Here is a 20,902-nt window from a genome sequence, read left to right as displayed (position 1 = left end):
CTGAGGTACAATAAAGAAAATATGCTAATGGCAAGATATGAGGTAGCACCAAAGCAGATAAATACAAAAGGAGCTGCAGAGAGTAGTATAAAGTGCTGTTAACTAAATATGGGTGCTAAGGGCCTGTCACACTAAGGCCTCTTTCACACTTCAGTTTTTTACAATCAGTCACAATCCGCCAGGTTTTGAAAAAAACGGATCCTCAATTTTCCTTTGAGGATCCGTTTTTTTTTCCCCATTGACTTCAATTATTGGCGGATTGTGACGGATTGCCGTCCGTTGCATCCGTTTTTTTTGCAGATCCGCCAAAAGTTGCTGTCCGTCACCATCCTCAAAGATTTCTAAACGGAGCTTGCAACGTTTTTTTCTCTGGCGGATCCTCCAGACACTGATTTAACCCGAAATTCTTTCTGCGTGCCGGAAAAAAAATCTCTCCCTCTCCCTTTCCCCCTCCCCCTCCCCCCCCCTCCACTTAAATTTCCTAATTTTCAGGATCCGTCTGAAAACGGATCCTGTGCCATCCGTTCACATCAGTTGAGAACGGATCCGCTTGTCTGCCTTTTTGGCGGATTTCAACTGATGCAAAAAACTGAAGTGTGAAAGAGGCCTAAGCGATATCGCTAGCAATATCGCTATAACTTGCGACGTTATAGCGATATTGCTAGCGATATCGCTGTGTCTGATACTTACCAACGACCCGCTCCCCCGCTGGTTATCGCTGTTCGCGCGAGAACGTTCAGGACTGTTTCTCGTCGTCAGCTTCCTGCGACGAGCGTGGAGCCGGGCGGGAGGACGCAGGATCGCCTCGTCTGACAGGTAAGTAGCGATCCCCGTCCCCAGCGATGTCGCTGGTGAGATCTGCCTGTGTGGCAGCTCACTAGCGACCACTTAGCGATGCACCAGCGATCCTGACCGCGTCATATCGCTGGTCGGGATCGCTGGTACATCGCTAAGTGTGACAGTACCTTTAGACTAGGAGGCGTGGAAAATTATTACCACAGGAGTCGGCAGGTCAGGTTGTCAGGAAGTAAGCATGATAAGGAAAGGCAAGGTCCCGGACCGAAGGTGTGTGGGAGACCCCACGTGTATCGCTGCTGCCGCAGCTTCATTGTTTGTTATATACTTTTCTATACTAATGTGTGCGCTTTTTTTATGCATTGGTCTCCTTTTCTCTTTTTGCCCATTGCTCTCTATACAATGCATTACGCAGCACCCCATTTGTAGTGCACCTATCATTATATGTTTTTTCCAGCACAGGTGAGGTGGTCAGACACAGATTGCAGTCCTACACGTCAGCAAATTAACCCCTTCCTGACATGAGACGTACTATCCCGTCCATGGGACCCGGGCCCCTATGCCCATGGACGGGATAGTACGTCTACCGCGATCAGCGGCGCCCACGTGGTGAGCGCTGCTGATCGCGGCCGGGTGTCAGCTGATTATCACAGCTGATACCCGACACAATGTGTCAGGGGGGGGGGTCACGGACCGCCCCCGACACGTTAACCCCTTGCACACCGCGATCAAACATGATCGCGGTGTACCGGGAGTTAAAGGGAAGCATCGGCAGGGAGGGGGCTCCCTCCGTGCTTCCCTGAGCCCCCCACGGCAGCGCAATGTGCAGTGCTGCTGCGGGGGGCTCCTTTCCTCCAGGCCCCCTGAATCCAAGATGGTGACGGGGGCCTTCGGGGGCCTGGAGGAAGCTGGCTTCCTCAGTGCCTGCAAAGCGCAGGCAAGAGGAAGTCTTCTTCAATGCCTGTGACAGATTGCTGATCTGTCACAGTGATCTGCGATCTGTCACAGGACAGTGAAGTCCCACCTGGGACTATGTAATAAAGTAAAAAAAAAAAAAATTAAAAAAAGTGTAAAAATACTTTAAAAAAAATCGTCAAATTAGTAAAAAAAAAATATATTCCCCCATTCATTTTTTGAAAATAAAAAAAAACCCAAAACAATAAAAGTACACATATTAGGTATCGCTGCGTCCGTAACGACCTGCCCTATAAAACTGTCCCATTAGTTAACCCCTTTAGCGGACCCCTTAAAAAATAAAAATAAAAAACGAAGCAAAAAATAATGATTTATTATACCGCCAAACAAAAAGTGTAATAACGCGCGATCAAAAAGACGCATATAAATATCCATGGTACCGCTGAAAACGTCATCTTGTCCCGCAAAAAACGAGCCGCCACACAGCATCATCAGCGAAAAAATAAAAAAGTTATAGCTCGCAGAATAAAGCGATGCAAAAATAATTATTTTTTATATAAAATAGTTTTCATTGCATAAAATCGACAACCTAAAAAAAGACCTAAATGAGGTATCGCTGTAACCGTACTGACCCGAAGAATAAAACCGCTTTATCAATTTTACCGCACGCGGAACGGTGTAAACGCACTCCCCCAAAAGAAATTCATGAAACGCTGGTTTTTGTTCATTCTGCGTCCCAAAAATCGGAATAAAAAGCGATCAAAAAATGTCACGTGCCCGAAAATGGTACCAATAAAAATGTCAACTCGTCCCGCAAAAAATAAGACCTCACATGACTCGGTGGGTCAAAATACGGAAAAAATATAGCTCTCAATATGTGGTGATGCAAAAACTATTTTTACAATAAAAAGCGTCTTTTAGCGTGCGACAGCCGCCAAGCATAAAAACCGCCATAAATAGTAAATCAAACCCCCCGTTATCACCCCCTTAGTTAGGGAAAAATAATAAAATTAAAAAAATGTATTTATTTCCATTTTTCCATTAGGGTTAGGGCTAGGGTTAGGGTTAGGGCTAGGGTTAGGGTTAGGGCTTGGGTTAGGGCTGAGATTAGGGTTAGGGGTGTGTTGGGGTTCGGGTTGGAGTTAGAATTGGGGGTTTACACTGTTTGGGCACATCAGGGGCTCTCCAAATGCAACATTGCGTTTGATCTCAATTCCAGCCAATTCTGAGTTGAAAAAGTCATATGGTGCTCCTTCCCTTCCAAGCTCTGCCATGCGCCCAAACAGTGTTTTACCCCCACATATAGGGTATCAGCCTACTCAGGACAAATTGCAAAACAATTTTTGGGGTCCAATTTCTCCTGTTACCCTTAGGAAAATAAAAAATTGGGGGCAAAAATATCATTTTTGTGGAAAAAAATGATTTTTTTATTTTCATGTCCAAGCGTTATAAACTTCTGTGAAGCACTTGGGGGTTCAAAGTGCTCACCACACATCTAGATAAGTTCTGTGGGGGGGTCTAGTGTCCAAAATGGGGTCACTTGTTGGGAGTTTCAATAGTTTAGGTACATCAGGGGCTCTCCAAACGCACATGACACCCACAGACCATTCCATCAAAGTCTGCATTCCAAAATGGCACTGCTTCCCTTCCGAGCCCCGACGTGTGTCCATACAGTAGTTTTCTCCCACATATGGGGTGTCAGCGTACTCATGACAAATTGGACAACAACTTTTGCGGTCCAATTTCTCCTGTTACCCTTGGGAAAATGAAAAAATTGGGGACTAATTGATCATGTTTGTGGAAAAAATACGATTTTTTTATTTTCATGCCCGGGCATTATAAACTTCTGTGAAGCCCTTGGGGGTTCAAAGTGCTCACCACACATCTAGATAAGTTCCTTAGGGGTTCTCGTTTCCAAAATGGGGTCATTTGTGGGGGTTTCCACTGTTTAGGTACATTAGGGGCTCTCCGAAGGCAACATGACACCCGCAGACCATTCCATGAATGTCTGCATTCCAAAACGTCCCTACTTCCCTTCCGAGCCCTGACGTGTGTCCATACAGTAGTTTTCTCCCACATATGGGGTGTCAGCTTACTCAGGACAAATTGGACAGCAACTATTGGGGTTCAATTTCTCCTGTTACCCTTGGGAAAATAAAAAAATTGGGGAATAATTGATCATGTTTGTGGAAAAAATACGAATTTTTTATTTTCACGCCCGGGCGTTATAAACTTCTGTGAAGCACTAGGGGGTTCAAAGTGCTCACCACACATCTAGATAAGTTCCTTGGGGGGTCTAGTTTACAAAATGGTGTCATTTGTGGGGGGTTTCCACTGTTTAGGTACATCAGGGGTTTTCCAATCGTGACATGGTGTCCGATCTGAATTCCAGCCAATTTTGCATTGAAAAAGTCAAACGGCGCTCCTTCCATTCTGAGCTCTGCCATGCGCCGAAACAGTCGTTCCCTCCCACAAATCAGGTATCAGCGTACTCAGGACAAATTGCACAATAACTTTTGCAGTCCAATTTCTCCTGTTACCCTTGGTAAAATAAAAAAAAATTGAACCTGAAGTATTTTTTTTGTGAAAAAAAGTTAGATGTTCATTTTTTTTTAAATATTCAAAAAATTCCTGTGACGCACCTAAAGGGTTAATAAACTTCTTGAATGTGGTTTTGAGCACCTTAAGGGGTGCAGTTTTTAGAATGGTGTCACTTTTGGGTATTTTCTATCATATAGGCCCCTCAAAGTGGCTTCAAATGTGATGTGGTCCTAAAACTAAAATGGTGTTGTAAAAATGAGAAATCGCTGGTCAACTTTTAACCTTTATAACTTCCTAACAAAAAAAAATTTTGGTTCCAAAATTGTGCTGATGTAAAGTAAACATGTGGGAAATGTTAGTTATCAAGTTTTTTGTGTGCCGTATCTCTGTGATTTAAGGGCATAAAAATTCAAAGTTGGAAAATTACAAAATTTTCAAATTTTTTGCCAAATTTCCGTTTTTTTCACTAATAAACGCAAGTTATTTGAATGAAATTTTACCACTAACATGAAGCACAATATGTCACGAGAAAACAGTGTCAGAATCACCAGGATCCATTGAAGCGTTCCAGAGTTATGACCTCCTAAAGGTACAGTGGTCAGAATTGTAAAAATTGGCCCGGTCATGAACGTGCAAACCACCCTTGGGGGTGAAGGGGTTAAAATAGCAGCACTAGTGGCTGTAGAAAATAATAAGTGTGAAAACAATACATTTCATTCTGTTTTTTTTTTTTTTTGGTTTTTTTTTAAATTGATTATATAATCATATTAGAATATTAAAAATGAGACACATTCCCTTTAGTCTGTTTCCAACTATGATGCTGCATATTTAACCCTTTCGCACCAGAGCCTGTTTTTGCTTTCGTGACCGGGCCAATTTTTTCAATTCTGACCAGTGTCACTTTATGAGGTTATAACTCTGGAACGCTTCAATGGATCCTGCTGATTCTGACTTTTTCTCGTGACATATTGTATTTCATGATAGTGGTAAAATTTCTTAGATATGACTTGCGCTTATTTGTTAAAAAAATTGAAAATTGGTGAAAATTTAGCAATTTTCAAACTTTTAATTTTTATGCCCTTAAATCAGAGAGTGATATCGCACAAAATAGTTACTAAATAACATTTCCCACATGTCTACTTTACATCTGCACAATTTTGGAAACACATTTTCTTAGGAAGTTATAAGGGGTTAAAAGTTGACCAGCGATTTCTCATTTTTACAACAAAATTTACAACATCATTTTTTTAGGGACCACCTCACATTTGAAGTGAGTTTGGGGGGTCAATATGACAGAAAATATCCAAAAGTGACACCATTCTAAAAACTGCACCCATCAATGTACTCAAAACCACATTCAAGAAGTTTATTAACCCTTCAGGTGCTTCACATGAATAAATGGAATGTGAAAGGAAAAAATAAACATTGAACTTGTTTCACAAACATTTAACTTCAGAAGCATTTTTTTCTTTATTTTCACAAGCGTAAAAAGAGAAAATGAACCACAAAATTTTTTTGTGCAATTTCTCCCGAATACGCCGATACCCCGTATGTGGGGCTAAACCACTGTTTGGGCACACGCCAGAGCTCAGAAAGGAAGGAGTGCCGTTTGACCTTTTCAATGCAGAATTGGCTGGAATTCGGATCGAACGCCATGTCACGTTTGGAGAGCCCCTGATGTGCCTAAACAGTGGAAACTCCCCACAAGTGACCCCATTTGGGAAACTAGACCCCTTAAGGAACTTATCTAGATGTGTCGTGAGCACTTTGAACCCACAAGGGCTTCACAGAAGTTTAATGTAGAGCCATGAAAATAAAAAATCATTTTCCAGGTTACCACCTGACAGCACACTGGAGGACGTCCTTCTTATCCACAGTGGGACAGGAAACCACGAGAGCTTAAAAGGGCCCTCCCCCTACCACCCTTCAGTGTTTTTCCTGTCCCACTGCGGATAGGAACGGCGAGAGAAGATCCGACCGTTCCACGCAGATGGTTAGGATTGGGGGGCCCAGCCTTTCCCTTCCTTTCTCAAGAAATCTGCAGCTGACACCCGGCAGAGGGTCCCTCAGCTCATCCAGTGTAGCGCTGCTCCTGGAGATAGGGTGGCTTCCTCCTGCCGGGGGCTCTCAACCCCGGGACGCCGTCACCACCGCCAATGTCCCTGAGCCCGGGCCACCTCTATGGAGTCCACTGGCCTCACAAGCGGACCCCGGCATCAGATCACTGCAGCCTTTCCTCCCCAGTTGGACGCGGCACATTGCTTCAGGGAACGCGGCCGCGTCGTTTCCGGGCGCGTCAACATGGCCGGGGCGCGTCCCTTCCGGTCGCGTCATCACTGGGCGGCTTCCGGGTTGTGACCGCCCGGCGTCAAAGGCCGCGGCCTGTATAGGGCCACCAGAGAAGGGGGCAGGCGTCTTCTCTGGTGGAGCGGATCGGCAGCGCAATGGTCAGCAACAGCGCGGTCAGCAAGCAGCCGCAGCAGTCCTCCCTATCCAAAGATTGGAGGACCATGCAAAGATGGAGACGGGACCGGAGAGCCAGGGTCACGTGAGTAACGTCTGAGTAGGTCACTACAAAGCCCCAGTAAGGCAGACCCCCACAGGGCACGTATTTTATATGTTCTAGGGGGGAACCTCCACCTCAGAAAGAAAGGAGCCCAAGAGGAAGGATAAGAAGTGTCCGGTTTGCTCTAAGAAGCTAAAGGACACGTGGCAAAAGACCCTCTGTGATGCATGTACAAAACGCATAGTGGGGGACGAACAAGCTACACTCATGTCTAACATGAGAGCGATGATTAGGGAAGAAGTGAAGGCTTCGGTGTCAGGCCTGGTCACTCCCCAGACCCCGCAGGTGAACCCCCAGGCATCCAGAAAGAGGCAGAGGGAGTCGGACACCTCTTCTGAGGAGATCCTGTCCGAATCAGACGCAGAAGAGGAAGAGATCAGAGGCGATAGCTCAAGTTCGGGAGAGAATGGCAGGAGGTTACCACCAGTCCCTGGGTACTACAGGTCTTTTCTCAGGGGTACAGAATAGAATTCAACTCCCTCCCCCCCGAACAGATTCTTAGTGACCAGTTCTTGACTCAGTTCGGCTTCCCCCATGTGGTTGGACATCCAGGATCTCCTGGAGATAGAGGCGATTGTTCCAATACCCGCCCAAGAAGAGGGAAGAGGACACTACTCGAGCCTCTTCTCGATGAAAAAACCATCGGGGGAGACCAGAACGATAATAAATCTCAAACCGCTAAACAAGTGGGTAACACAAAAACGCTTCAAGATGGAATCGATAAGATCCACAATTCCTCTTCTGAGAAAAGCAGTGGTAATGTGCACACTAGATCTAAAGAGCGCATATTACCACGTCCCCATCTACCCAGACCATCAAAAGTATCTCAGGTTTGCGGTCGAAAGGGATGGCAGAATACACCACTACCAGTTTTACTGCCTCCCCTTTGGCCTAGCATCAGCCCCAAGAGTCTTCACAAAATTAATGGTAGAAGTAGTGGCCTACCTAAGAGCTCGAAACATCATGGTGGTCCCTTACCTAGACGACTTCTTAATCGTAGCCGATTCAGTAGCCCAGCTCAGGGTCGACTGTCAGTCTTCAATCACCACGCTGCAGAGGTTGGGTTGGATCATAAATTGGTCAATGTCAGATCTCATACCCAAGCCCAGAATAAAATTTTTGGGGGTCATGCTAGACTCAGAAAGAAGAATGTCCTATCTGCCAGAGGAAAAGCATGGCAGCATGCCAAAGATGATTTGTCAGTTTTCAAAGAACCAGGTATCGATCAGGGACGCAACGAGAATCCTGGGGCTGATGACCTCGTGCTTTTCCTGCGTCAGGTGGAGTCAGTTCCACTTCCACGAATTACAACGGGCAGTCCTAGCGTCCTGGAACAGGAGGCAGAACTCACTAGACAAGAAAATACAGTTAACTCCCCGAGTCAGAAGGTCGCTGCTGTGGTGGACCTCTCTGAGAAACTTAAAAACCGTTGTCTCGTGGATCCAGTCTCCGGAAATCGTAGTGACAACAGACACGAGTCTACAAGGTTGGGGTGGACACGTCAAAGGAAGACACTACCAGGGACGATGGAGTCCAGAGGACAGCAACAGGTCCTCCAACTTCAGAGAACTACATGTGGTCTGGAAGGTACTACTCGCCGCCCGGTCTCTGGTAAAGAACAAGCACGTTAAAATACTGTCAGACAATACTACGACAGTAGCCTTTCTCTGCGACAAAGGCATCCAGCGCTACAACACGTAGCAGTGGGCCATGGCCGCGTCATGGGCAGAGAGGGGGGGGGGCCTCGGCAGAACAGATCTGCAAAGCAGCATCTTGGGCCAGTCTCAGTACTTTCTCTAAGCGCTATAAACTAGACGTAGCCTCCACACAATTAGCATGTGGGAGAAAAGTACTCCCCAGTAGTCCCACCCTAGGACCAATATCCTTTGGTACTACTCCAGTGTGCTGTCAGGTGGTGACCTGGAAAACGGTAATTAGACCTACCGGTAATTGTGTTTCCAGGAATCCATCCTGACAGCACTATTAGTTCCCTCCCTATGACACTTTCCATACGACTGTGACGTAACATGTGTATGAGGAATGTTGGTTTAAATAAAGTCTATGTTTTTGCATCCATCCAGATGTGTTACTTTGTGAAGTCACTGAAGGGTTGTAGGGGGAGAGTCCTTTTAAGCTCTCGTGGTTTCCTGTCCCACTGTGGATAAGAAGGACGTCCTCCAGTGTGCTGTCAGGATGGATTCCTGGAAACACAATTACCGGTAGGTCTAATTACCGTTTTTTTTCCACAAAAATGAACTTTTAGCCCCCATTTTTTTTTATTTTTACAAGGGTAACAGGAGAAATTGGACCCCAGAAGTTGTTGTCCAATTTGTTCTGAGTACGCTAGTACCCAATATGTGGGAGAAAACTACTATTTGGGCACACCATGGGGCTCGGAAGGGAAGTAGTGACGTTCTGGAATGTTGATGGAATGGTCTGCGAGCATCATGTTGCGTTTGCAGAGCCCCTGATGTGCCTAAACAGTAGAAACCCCCCACAAGTGACCCCATTTTGGAAACTAGACCCCCCAAGGAACTTATCTAGATATGTGGTGAGCACTTTGAACCCCCAAGTGTTTCACTAAAGTTTATAATGTAGAGCCATGAAAATAAAAAAATCATTTTTTTTTCCACAAAAATGATCTTTTAGCCCCCAATTTTTTATTTTCACAAGGGTAACAGGAGAAATTAGACCCCAAAAGTTGTCCAATTTGTCCTGAGTACGCTGGTACCCCATATGTGGTAGAAAACTACTGTTTGGGCGCACGGTGGGGCTCGGAAGTGAAGTAGTGACATTCTGGAATGCAGACTTTGATGGAATGGTCTGCAGGCGTCATGTTGCGTTTGCAGAGCCCCTGATGTGCCTAAACAGTGGAAACCCCCAATTCTAATTCCAACCCTAACAGACCCCTAATCCCAACCCTAACCATAACCCTAACCACAAACCTAACACCAACACACCCATAGCCCTAACCTGCGTACCTGCTTTTTTTTTTTTTTTTTTTTGTGAAAAGATTGCTGCCCTGCGATCTGACTCATAGTAACGCCACTTCTCCTCTGATCTCGCACTGACAGGAGATCAGAGGAGAAGCAGCATTGCTATGTGACAAGATCGCTGTCTGGCACATAGTAACGCCACTTCTCTGATCTCGCACTGACAGGAGATCAGAGGAGAAGCAGCATTACAGTGTGACAAGATCGCTGCCTGGCACAGCTGTGCCAGGCAGCGATCTAGTCACACAGTATCGCTGCTTCTCCTCTGATCTCCTGTCCGTGTGAGATCAGAAGAGAAGTCGCGTTACAATGATTGAGATCGTCGGGAAACTAGCAGGTTTCCTAGCGAGCTCTCTCATTGGCTGCTGTGACGCTGACGTCATCAGGACCTGAACCAATCAGGTCTCAATGACGTCGGGGGTCCCAGCATGCATTGTGCACCGGGATCCCCGCGTTATAAAGTATGTGGGGGTCCCGGGGGGCACAAAACCGCCGACAGTAGATAAACGTCGGCGCTGCACAAAGCCCAGCAAGCGCCGACATTTATCTACAGTTAGCGGTCGGGGAAGCGGTTAAATTCCGCATCACAAGTGAATTTCAGTTCAGAATTTTGGTGTCATCCACTTTGGTGCAACTTTCTGCCTTCAAATCCTTAGGTTCTACATTTTGCATTTCTGCCCCGCCTAAACATAACCTAAAAATGCTAAATATCTTTTTACTATGTTTCAAAATACTTTGTGCTACCTTTGTCCTAGTTGGGAAAAGTGGACAGAGCCAAACTCCTGCCATATTGAAATATCTGTTCCCACGCTGCAGATGCTTCCTAGCAACATGAACACAATGCACCAATATCGGTACAATATGTGTTAGTTTTGGATTGCAATATGTGAAATCTCTGCTTGTAGCCCAGTTGGGCATTTGATATCTTCAGCGTCTTCTCTGGAGGTGCGTGCTTCCGCCCTCCTTCCCAGACACTGGCGATTGGCAGCATCTTAAACTGTTAGATCAGCTGCTGAGCTGTGATTGGCAGCGTTTAGAAGGGGGTGGTGAGACCACACACCGCCAGGGAATACTGAAGAAAATGTCTAGTTGGCCGCAAGCGGAGATTTCATATATTGCTACCCACAAGCAGCAAATGCAAAAATCTCTGCCATGGAGCGATGCAGCTCAAAACTAACAAAAGCGTCAGAATCGGGGAAGCTCAGTGATTTTCACAAAGTATTTAGTGCAATTTATTCCAAGTAGATTGAGTGAGATGCCTCAATCACAGAATCTGGCATCTAAGGGGTAAGTGTTCTTGTGGAGAGTGACATGCCAGGTCTGGCATACAAACTGGAAAATAATTATTTGGTACAATTAATCCATGGTGTGTGGTAGATCAGTTCCCTTTCAGATTTTGTATTTTTCTTTTGCACCTATGACAAAACAGGAACACCAAAAGGCCTATAGGAATTTGAGCATGCTGTATGACAGACTAGGGCTGAGTAACCCGATTTTGACCCGCCAGTGTTTCTATAATTTTTCTAATGCCTTGTTTTGTTCACTGAAATTCTCTTTTTTTTTTTTGTTTACTTTTTTTAGTGTATTAAAAAAAAGTCCTGTTCACCTCGTTAAAGAAATTATACTAGTTGATGATTACAGTGACAGTGGTAAGTCTCCAGGTTTATTAACCCCTTTCTGCTATTGGATTCAATAGTATATCCTACTTCAGGTCCTGTATAGAGTTGGCTCAGTAGCTGAGCCCACATCATACTAGGCAAATACTGATTACGTTACACAGCCGGCGTCTGCCTGTAACATCAGCGACCGGAGCTTGCTCAGATCACTGCAGTTGATTCATTTACACTTCACTGTCAGCAGTATTTAAATGACGTAATTGCAGGGTGCGATGGGTTGTCATTTCTGCCATAGGGATAGTGAAGACTCAATTGGCTGCCATGCTTGACCTCCTATGAAGCCCAACCGTCATCCTTCTCTATATAATGTAATACAACAGCAGGTTCAAGTTCTCTATTGAGACTAAAAAAAATAAATGCAAAAATGTGAATCGCTTCTCCCTCCTACCATCCCTGCAAGAAATAATGGACCTATAAAAAATAAAAGGGCTTATTTCATTTTTGCCTTGCCTGTAAAGTTTGATTTATCAAATCCGTACTATAAACTCTGTGAAGAATAAAATTAGATCAAAACATTGTATTTATCACAAATTGGTATTAATAAAAACATCTTCTCACCATGTAAGACATGTGTCATTACCCAGCTCTGTCCGTGAATCTCAGACATGAGGACAAACTTTATTTTTCTTTTTCAAAATTTCCACTTTTTTTTTATTCTCTGTAGCACAACTTAGAAAAAAGCAAGTTTGGCATCTGCATATTCATCCTGACCTGGAAAATGCTGTCGCCAGGTTATTTTTACCATACAATGAACACTGTAAAAATAAAAAAATATTCAGGATTGAGAGTCCTCAGTAGTTGATACCTTTTAATGGCTAACTGAAAAGATGGTAACACATTGCAAGCTTTCGAGACTACTCAGGTCTCTTCATCAGGCTAGACTAATACAAAATCTGAAGAGTCACATATTTATGCACAATACAGCCTAGAAAAATGCAATAGATAAGCCAAGTGACGTGAAGCAGAACTATCAATATGGGAGAGGGAGAAACATAAATATAAACATTGGACCAGTTCATAGATAAGGAGTCCGGATGTTTTATGGTCCTCTGATTGGGGTCTAGTTCTATGTTGTGATGCCCCCACACGGTTTTAAAAGGAAATTCCTTAATTGATGTAAAAAGACATAAATCCATGCGACACATTCATTCCAGCACTGAGAGTGTCAAAGTTCGTCATAAATTTGTACTCCCAAACTCGTCTCTCTCTCTGAGAATTGAAGTTACCTTTCAATACCAGTAATTTCATATCCACGCTGCTGTGATCAGGGATACAGAAATGTTTTGCCACAGGTAGATCCATTCTTTTTTCTCTTATTGTGTGACGATGAGCATTCATCCTTGTTCTAAGCTTTTGCCCTGTCTCCCCCACATACATACCCCCAGTTGGACATTTAGTACAAATAATTAAGTACACCACATTAGATGTAATGCAGCAGGTACTTTCAGCTGCATTACATCTAATGTGGTGTACTTAATTATTTGTACTAAATGTCCAACTGGGGGTATGTATGTGGGGGAGACAGGGCAAAAGCTTAGAACAAGGATGAATGCTCATCGTCACACAATAAGAGAAAAAAGAATGGATCTACCTGTGGCAAAACATTTCTGTATCCCTGATCACAGCAGCGTGGATATGAAATTACTGGTATTGAAAGGTAACTTCAATTCTCAGAGAGAGAGACGAGTTTGGGAGTACAAATTTATGACGAACTTTGACACTCTCAGTGCTGGAATGAATGTGTCGCATGGATTTATGTCTTTTTACATCAATTAAGGAATTTCCTTTTAAAACCGTGTGGGGGCATCACAACATAGAACTAGACCCCAATCAGAGGACCATAAAACATCCGGACTCCTTATCTATGAACTGGTCCAATGTTTATATTTATGTTTCTCCCTCTCCCATATTGATAGTTCTGCTTCACGTCACTTGGCTTATCTATTGCATTTTTCTAGGCTGTATTGTGCATAAATATGTGACTCTTCAGATTTTGTATTAGTCTAGCCTGATGAAGAGACCTGAGTAGTCTCGAAAGCTTGCAATGTGTTACCATCTTTTCAGTTAGCCATTAAAAGGTATCAACTACTGAGGACTCTCAATCCTGAATATTTTTCTATCTACTGGCTAACACGGTACAAAGATATACATCTTCCCTGTAAAAATAAACAATTCCAACATTTTTTTTTTTATTTTGTTGCATTTGGATTTTTTCTCATTTTTCAGTAAATTATTTCGTAAAATGAATGGTGTTGTTCGAAAGTACAGCTCGTTGCTCAAAAACAAGCCCTCAAAAAGCCAAGTCAGGTGAAAAATAAAGTTACGGCTCTTGGAAAGAGGGGAGAGAACACAAAAAAACACAAAAAATGAAAATTTAAACAGACTGATAACACTGTTGCTAACCACCCAGGGAAAGTAGGGCAAAAAATCTCAGATGCAGCTGGTGGGGAAAAAAAGGCTCTGTGTCAACTCCTGTTGGATTATACAGCTAAAAATTGTTTATACAGGAATCACTGCCCTGAGGGTAGAAAAAAATAGTATAATAGTATAAGTGAAGATAGAATGTTTGCTGATGGCACCACTATTTCCAATATACTCGCTTGTGCTAACAGAGGTGCTGGGATGTGTTCATGAAACCAGTGAAGTGCAGCATGTGTTCATCAGCTCCTGGTTTTTTGCCATGTGGAAAATGCTCATGTTGCAAAAGAACACTAATCCAAAAGAAACTTAATACCCACTTCACGGACACAAATAAAATTAACAATTATTACATTAAAGATAGTATCACGTGTCAGACTAGGGGAGTCATTTATATACTCAAATGTCCCTGCGACAAGGTTTATGTTGGCCAAACCAAAAGGCGCCTGATGGACAGGATCAAGGAGCACCTTGACAACATTAATAAGGGTTTTAACCACTATCCCATCACTTCCTAGAAAAGCACAACCGGTCTTGTAGTGGGGTCTCCTTTTTCAGCATCCAGGTGGTACGCCAAAACGTATGTACAGTGCCTACAAGTAGTATTCAACCCCCTGCAGATTTAGCAGGTTTACACATTTGGAATTAACTTGGCATTGTCACATTTGGACTGTAGATCAGCCTGGAAGTGTGAAATGCACTGCAGCAAAAAAGAATGTTATTTCTTTGTTTAATTTTTTTTTAAATTGTGAAAAGTTTATTCAGAGGGTCATTTATTATTCAACCCCTCAAACCACCAGAATTCTGTTTGGTTCCCCTAAAGTATTAAGAAGTATTTCAGGCACAAAGAACAATGAGCTTCACATGTTTGGATTAATTATCTCTTTTTCCAGCCTTTTCTGACTATTTAAGACCCTCCCCAAACTTGTGAACAGCACTCATACATGGTCAACATGGGAAAGACAAAGGAGCATTCCAAGGCCATCAGAGACAAGATCGTGGAGGGTCACAAGGCTGGCAAGGGGTACAAAACCCTTTCCAAGGAGTTGGGCCTACCTTTCTCCACTGTTGGGAGCATCATCCGGAATTGGAAAGCTTATGGAACTACTGTTAGCCTTCCACGGCCTGGACAGCCTTTGAAAGTTTCCTCCCGTGCCGAGGCCAGGCTTGTCCGAAGAGTCAAGGCTAAGCCAAGGACAACAAGGAAGGAGCTCCGGGAAGATCTCATGGCAGTGGGGACATTGGTTTCAGTCAATACCATAAGTAACGTACTCCACCGCAATGGTCTCCGTTCCAGACGAGCCCGTAAGGTACCTTTACTTTCAAAGCGTCATGTCAAGGCTCGTCTACAGTTTGCTCATGATCACTTGGAGGACTCTGAGACAGACTGGTTCAAGGTTCTCTGGTCTGATGAGACCAAGATCGAGATCTTTGATGCCAACCACACACGTGACGTTTGGAGACTGGATGGCACTGCATACGACCCAAGAATACCATCCCTACAGTCAAGCATGGTGGTGGCAGCATCATGCTGTGGGGCTGTTTCTCAGCCAAGGGGCCTGGCCATCTGGTCCGCATCCATGGGAAGATGGATAGCACGGCCTACCTGGAGATTTTGGCCAAGAACCTCCGCTCCTCCATCAAGGATCTTAAGATGGGTCGTCAATTCATCTTCCAACAAGACAACGACCCAAAGCACACAGCCAAGAAAACCAAGGCCTGGTTCAAGAGGGAAAAAATCAAGGTGTTGGAGTGGCCTAGTCAGTCTCCTGACCTTAACCCAATTGAAAACTTGTGGAAGGAGCTCAAGATTAAAGTCCACATGAGACACCCAAAGAACCTAGATAACTTGGAGAAGATCTGCATGGAGGAGTGGGCCAAGATAACTCCAGAGACCTGTGCCGGCCTGATCAGGTCTTATAAAAGACGATTATTAGCTGTAATTGCAAACAAGGGTTATTCCACAAAATATTAAACCTAGGGGTTGAATAATAATTGACCCACACTTTTATGTTTAAAATTTATTAAAATTTAACTGAGCAACATAACTTTTTGGTTTGTAAGATTTATGCTATCTGTTAATAAATCCTGCTCTTGTGTGAAGTTTGAAGGCTCTAACTTATTTACATCTTATCAAACCTGCTAAATCTGCAGGGGGTTGAATACTACTTGTAGGCACTGTAATATAGCTGGCGCTGACTTGATCGCTTGCTTGTTTCTGCGTACAGAGGCGCTGATGCCAGTTATTTGCCCAGAGTTTAGTTTAATTCTTAACTTTCAAGTTGGCTTGTTATGTAGGAAGCAAATGATCTGTAAGCCTTGTAAACCAATAAATGCTGGAATCTGCATTCTACAGATAACCTTTAAGCCTTGGGTAGAATTGTGGATAAATCTGCAGTGGTTGTTGAACGGCAAGTTATAGCATCATGCAGACATAAAATTAGCAATTGTATGATACCAATCCACAAACCTTCAAAAAACAGAATAGAGGAAACCGTGCAGTGTTAGTCTGCTTAAGAGCACAGTCTTTAGGCAAAGGGAGGTCAGTTTACTCCTACCAGTAGGAACTAGTGAAGATTGATCTGTACATAGCAGTGCCAGACTATTCTGAGACCTATTATCTTGAGTACTGAGAGCGAGGGATAATCCTGTACAAGATTTAATGGATGGTATAGGACCGTGTTTCCCAAACTCCAGTTCTCATGGCCCCCAACACGTCATGTTTTCAGGATGTCCTTAGTATTGCACAGGTGATGGAATTATGAAACTGCCACAGGTTCTCTCACCCTGAAAATCTGATGTGTGGAGGCCCTGAGGATGGAGTTTTGGAAAAACTGGTATAGGCAAATTGATGGATTTTTGTTTTCACGCTGCATAGGTAATGTTCAAAGTAATCTGTCACTAAACTGTTAATATTGGCATGCAGGCTATAAACAGCTGAAAACAGTCCTACCTATGTGTCTTATATCAGATGCCTTGGTGCTGAGAAATAATTTATCACTTTTTGTAAATAACCTCTCTGGGGAGGATGTTGTCAGGATTATAACTCTGCCTCCAGAGCATTTTTTACATGAAGGGAGAGTTACCAGAGTGGTGTGTTGTGGCCGCTCTCTGCTCTCCTGATCTGACTGCAGAGCTGTGTGTGGTTATAACTGACACATCTGCAGGTTCCTCTCAGCTTCCAGCTCACAGGCAGACAGGGCTGCAATAATTTTGCAATACAGCAGAATGCAGAAAACTGCAAAAAATGTGTTTAGCAAGAAGACAAATGCAACTTCTCCTTTTCAGTGCTAGTTACTTGTCTCTCACTGGTACCCCCCCCCCCCCCCATGTAAAATAATCTCCGGGGACAGATTTATCTCCAGGCAGCATCACCCCAGAACCTGGAAGAGGTCACTTATATAAAGTGGTAAAGATGATTTCTTAACAACAAGGCATGTGACTGTTTTCAGCATTCTATAATCTGTGTGCCCATATTAATAATTTAGATGGGTCAAATGTGATGACAGATTCCCTTTTAAAGATGGAACTTGCAACTGTCTTTTCTGACATCTGTTAGGGCTGACCATGACCAATGGCTAGAAAATAGGCTATTGTCTCCTACAGACTGGGTTTTCAGAGATCTCTGGTTCACAACCCACACCACTGTCTTCTAAAGCTAAATATGAACATTTATTTAGAAAAACATTGCCTTTATTTTAAAGATTTCTATGCTGGAATCTAAAACGAAAACGTATTGTGCAATATTTAATTTCTATTTTTCTGACTTATTCACAAGCTGAAGATGGGGCTTTGCTTGGGAAGATTGAGAAGGTTCGAATCCTTAGGAATGACAGACGTGAAGGTATGATCAGACACTATCCAATACTTTTGGGAGTTCGGGGGGTCAATTTAGACTTAGAATTCTCAATTACATTAGCTATATATGGAATAGACTGCATATCTCCATCACATCTACTTGCAAGCATGGACGTAACCCTTTTTTTATTGTTTTTTTTTTTTTTAAATTGTTGAAACTTGGCAGATTGTACAAAAGAAAATAACACTTGGCCAGCCCAGCTTATCTAAAATAGATCCTGGCATAAGATTGTCAGACTATTATTTAAAAGCCTTAGTGAAATGTTATAAGGATTGTCTGACAAAAAACGTTCATAAGGCTGGAAGTGTTATAAAGTAATGTTAGAAGATGACATGTTTAAGGGAATATTTCAGAAGTGTCAACTCTTCTAAGCCGTCTATATGGGCATGCAGGTCATAGAAAGATGAATAAAATTATAACTTCATGAGTCCTGATGTCTCATTCCAAATTCCACTTTTTTCTTAACATGTAGATGAACTGTTAAGATCTATGGGTGGGACAGAAATCTTCCCAAAAGTCTGCCACTTAATATAAAGTGCAAACATTGACCCACACTAGAATGTGCCTGTATCACTATTATGGTGTCATTGCAGTGATACCAGCACATTCGGATGGGTGGCCATTTTTGCCCTTCAAACAATCATGTTTAATATTTAAAATCCTGTTCATGTTACAGTTGTGCTCAAAAGTTTGCATACCCCGGCAGAATTTTTGCTTTATTGACCTTTTTTCAGAGAATATCAATAACACCAAAACTTTTTCTCCACTCATCGTTAGTGGTTGGGTAAAGCCATTTATTGTCAAACTACTGTGTTTTCTCTTTTTAAATCATAATGACCACCCAAAACATCCAGATGACCCTGATCAAAAGTTTACATACCCTGGTGATTTTGGCCTGATAACATGCGCAGAAGGGTTTGAATGGCTACTAAAGGTAGTATCTTCACCTGTGACCTTTTTGCTTGTAATCAGTTTGTGTTCATAAAAGCTGAGTGAGTTTCTGGGATCCAGACAGACTCTTGTTTCTTTCATCCAGCCACTGACGTTCTTTATTGTGAGCCATGGGGAAAGCAAAAGAATTGTCAACGGATCAACGGGAAAAGGTAGTTGAACTGTATAAAACAGGAAAGGGATACAAAGATATCCAAGGAATTGATAATGGCAGTCAGCAGCGTTCAAACTGTGATTAACAAATGGAAAATCAGGGGCTCTGCAAAAACAAAACTATGGTCAGGTAGACCAACAAAAATTTCGTCCAAAACTGCCAGGAAAATTGTTCAGGATGCAAAGAAAAACCCACAAATAACTTCAGCTGAATACTGGACTCTCTGAAAACTAGCGGTGTGGCTGTTTTAAGATGCGCAATAAGGAGGCACTTGAAAAATGGGCTGCATGATCGAGTCACCAGAAGAAAGCCATTACTGCGCAAATGTCACAAAGTAACAATATCAGGCAATATAGAATTGGTCTTCAGCTCACCTGATCCAGCCTGCCCAGTCCTCCTTTCCATGAACTCGGTGCACGGAATAAATCCATCCCCATCTGGGAGAAAATTCTTAGTGAAAAAAACTTTTGTAGTTCCAGCACATGATATAGAAAAATTAAAAAAAGCCTTTATTTAGTCAATCATTAAAAATTACAATACCATGTAATAAAAGCATGTGTAGGCTTGCGCGTTTCGGATCAGATTTGACCCTTAATCATAGCATAAAATACTGGATAAATGTTGCACTTATCAAGGAAAACCAACCAAAGAAGGCTGCCTTGGGTAACACCCACCAGAATCAGCTGTAATACCAGCATCACTAATTCAAGGTTAATAATAGTACCTCACTGGATTAACCCTATGATACATCCATCTTATACAAACCTATTACAATTTGAATTCTCACTTAGTGATAATCTAATAGTTTAGTCACTTTTTAACCAAATTTTTATATATATAAATTCATCAGGATGGGATAGGATTACAGCACACACCACCGCACAAAAAAAAAAAAAAAATTTAAACAGAGAAATTGAAAGGAAGAGGAAGGGAAATGAATTAAGACAAAAAAGGAAAAACATTTTTTTTTTCTTAAATTTTTTTTTATTTTTTTTTTGTGCGGTGGTGTGTGCCTTTAATCCTATCCCATCCTGATGAATTTATATATAAAAGTTTGGTTAAAAAGTGACTAAACTATTAGATTATCACTAAGTGAGAATTCAGATTGTAATAGGTTTGTATAAGATGGATGTATCATAGGGTTAATCCAGTGAGGTACTATTACTAACCTTGAATTAGTGATGCTGGTATTACAGCTGATTCTGGTGGGTGTTACCAAAGGCAGCCTTCTTTGGTTGGTTTTCCTTGATAAGTGCAACATTTATCCAGTATTTTAAGCTATGATTAAGGGTCAAATCTGATCCGAAACGCGCAAGCCTACACATGCTTTTATTACATGGTATTGTAATTTTTAATGATTGACTAAATAAAGGCTTTTTTAAATTTTTCTATATCGTGTGCTGGAACTACAAAAGTTTTTTCGCAAATGTCACAAAGTATCTTGCCTATAATACGCAAAAGAGCACAGAGACAAGCCTCAAAACTTCTGGAACAAGGTAATTTGGAGTGATGAGACCAAAATTGAACTTTTTGGCCACAACCATAAACGTTACATTTGGAGAGAGGTCAACAAGGCCTACAGTTGTGGCCAAAAGTATTGACACCCCTGCAATTTTGTCAGATAATACTCAGTTTCTTCCTGAAAATGATTGCAATCACAAATTGTTTGGTATAATCTTCATTTAAGTTGTCTTAAATGAAAAAACACAAAAGAGAATGAAGCAAAACATTGATCATTTCACACAAAACTCCAAAAAATGGGTCAGACAAAAGTATTGGCACCCTCAGCCTAATACTTGGTTAAACAACCTTTAGCCAAAATAACTGCGACCAACCGCTTCCAGTAACCATCAATGAGTTTCTTACAATGCTCTGCTGGAATTTTAGACCATTCTTCTTTGGCAAACTGCTCCAGGTCCCTGATATTGGAAGGGTGCCTTCTCCAAACTGCCATTTTTAGATCTCTCCACATGTGTTCTATGGGATTCAGGTCTGGACTCATTGCTGGCCACCTTAGAAGTCTCCAGTGCTTTC

General features: G+C 42.6%; 1 protein-coding gene across 1 annotated transcript in view; it reads left to right on the top strand.

Annotated features, from left to right (window-relative positions):
• The window catches only part of LOC141054930 (polypeptide N-acetylgalactosaminyltransferase 2-like), a 130,039-nt gene that overhangs the window by 93,665 nt on the left and 15,472 nt on the right, over nucleotides 1-20,902 (top strand). The window contains exons 5-6 of the mRNA XM_073551817.1: nucleotides 11,392-11,459; nucleotides 17,683-17,748. Coding sequence (XP_073407918.1) covers nucleotides 11,392-11,459; nucleotides 17,683-17,748 — 134 coding nt within the window. The remainder of the gene's footprint in view (nucleotides 1-11,391; nucleotides 11,460-17,682; nucleotides 17,749-20,902) is intronic.

Source organism: Dendrobates tinctorius, unplaced genomic scaffold (genome assembly GCF_039654945.1).
Source record: "Dendrobates tinctorius isolate UK_male_01 unplaced genomic scaffold, ASM3965494v1 ptg000181l, whole genome shotgun sequence".
Taxonomy (NCBI): Eukaryota; Metazoa; Chordata; class Amphibia; order Anura; family Dendrobatidae; genus Dendrobates; species Dendrobates tinctorius.
Note: the sequence above shows the minus strand (reverse complement) of the source record. Positions and strands in the feature narration are given on the sequence as shown.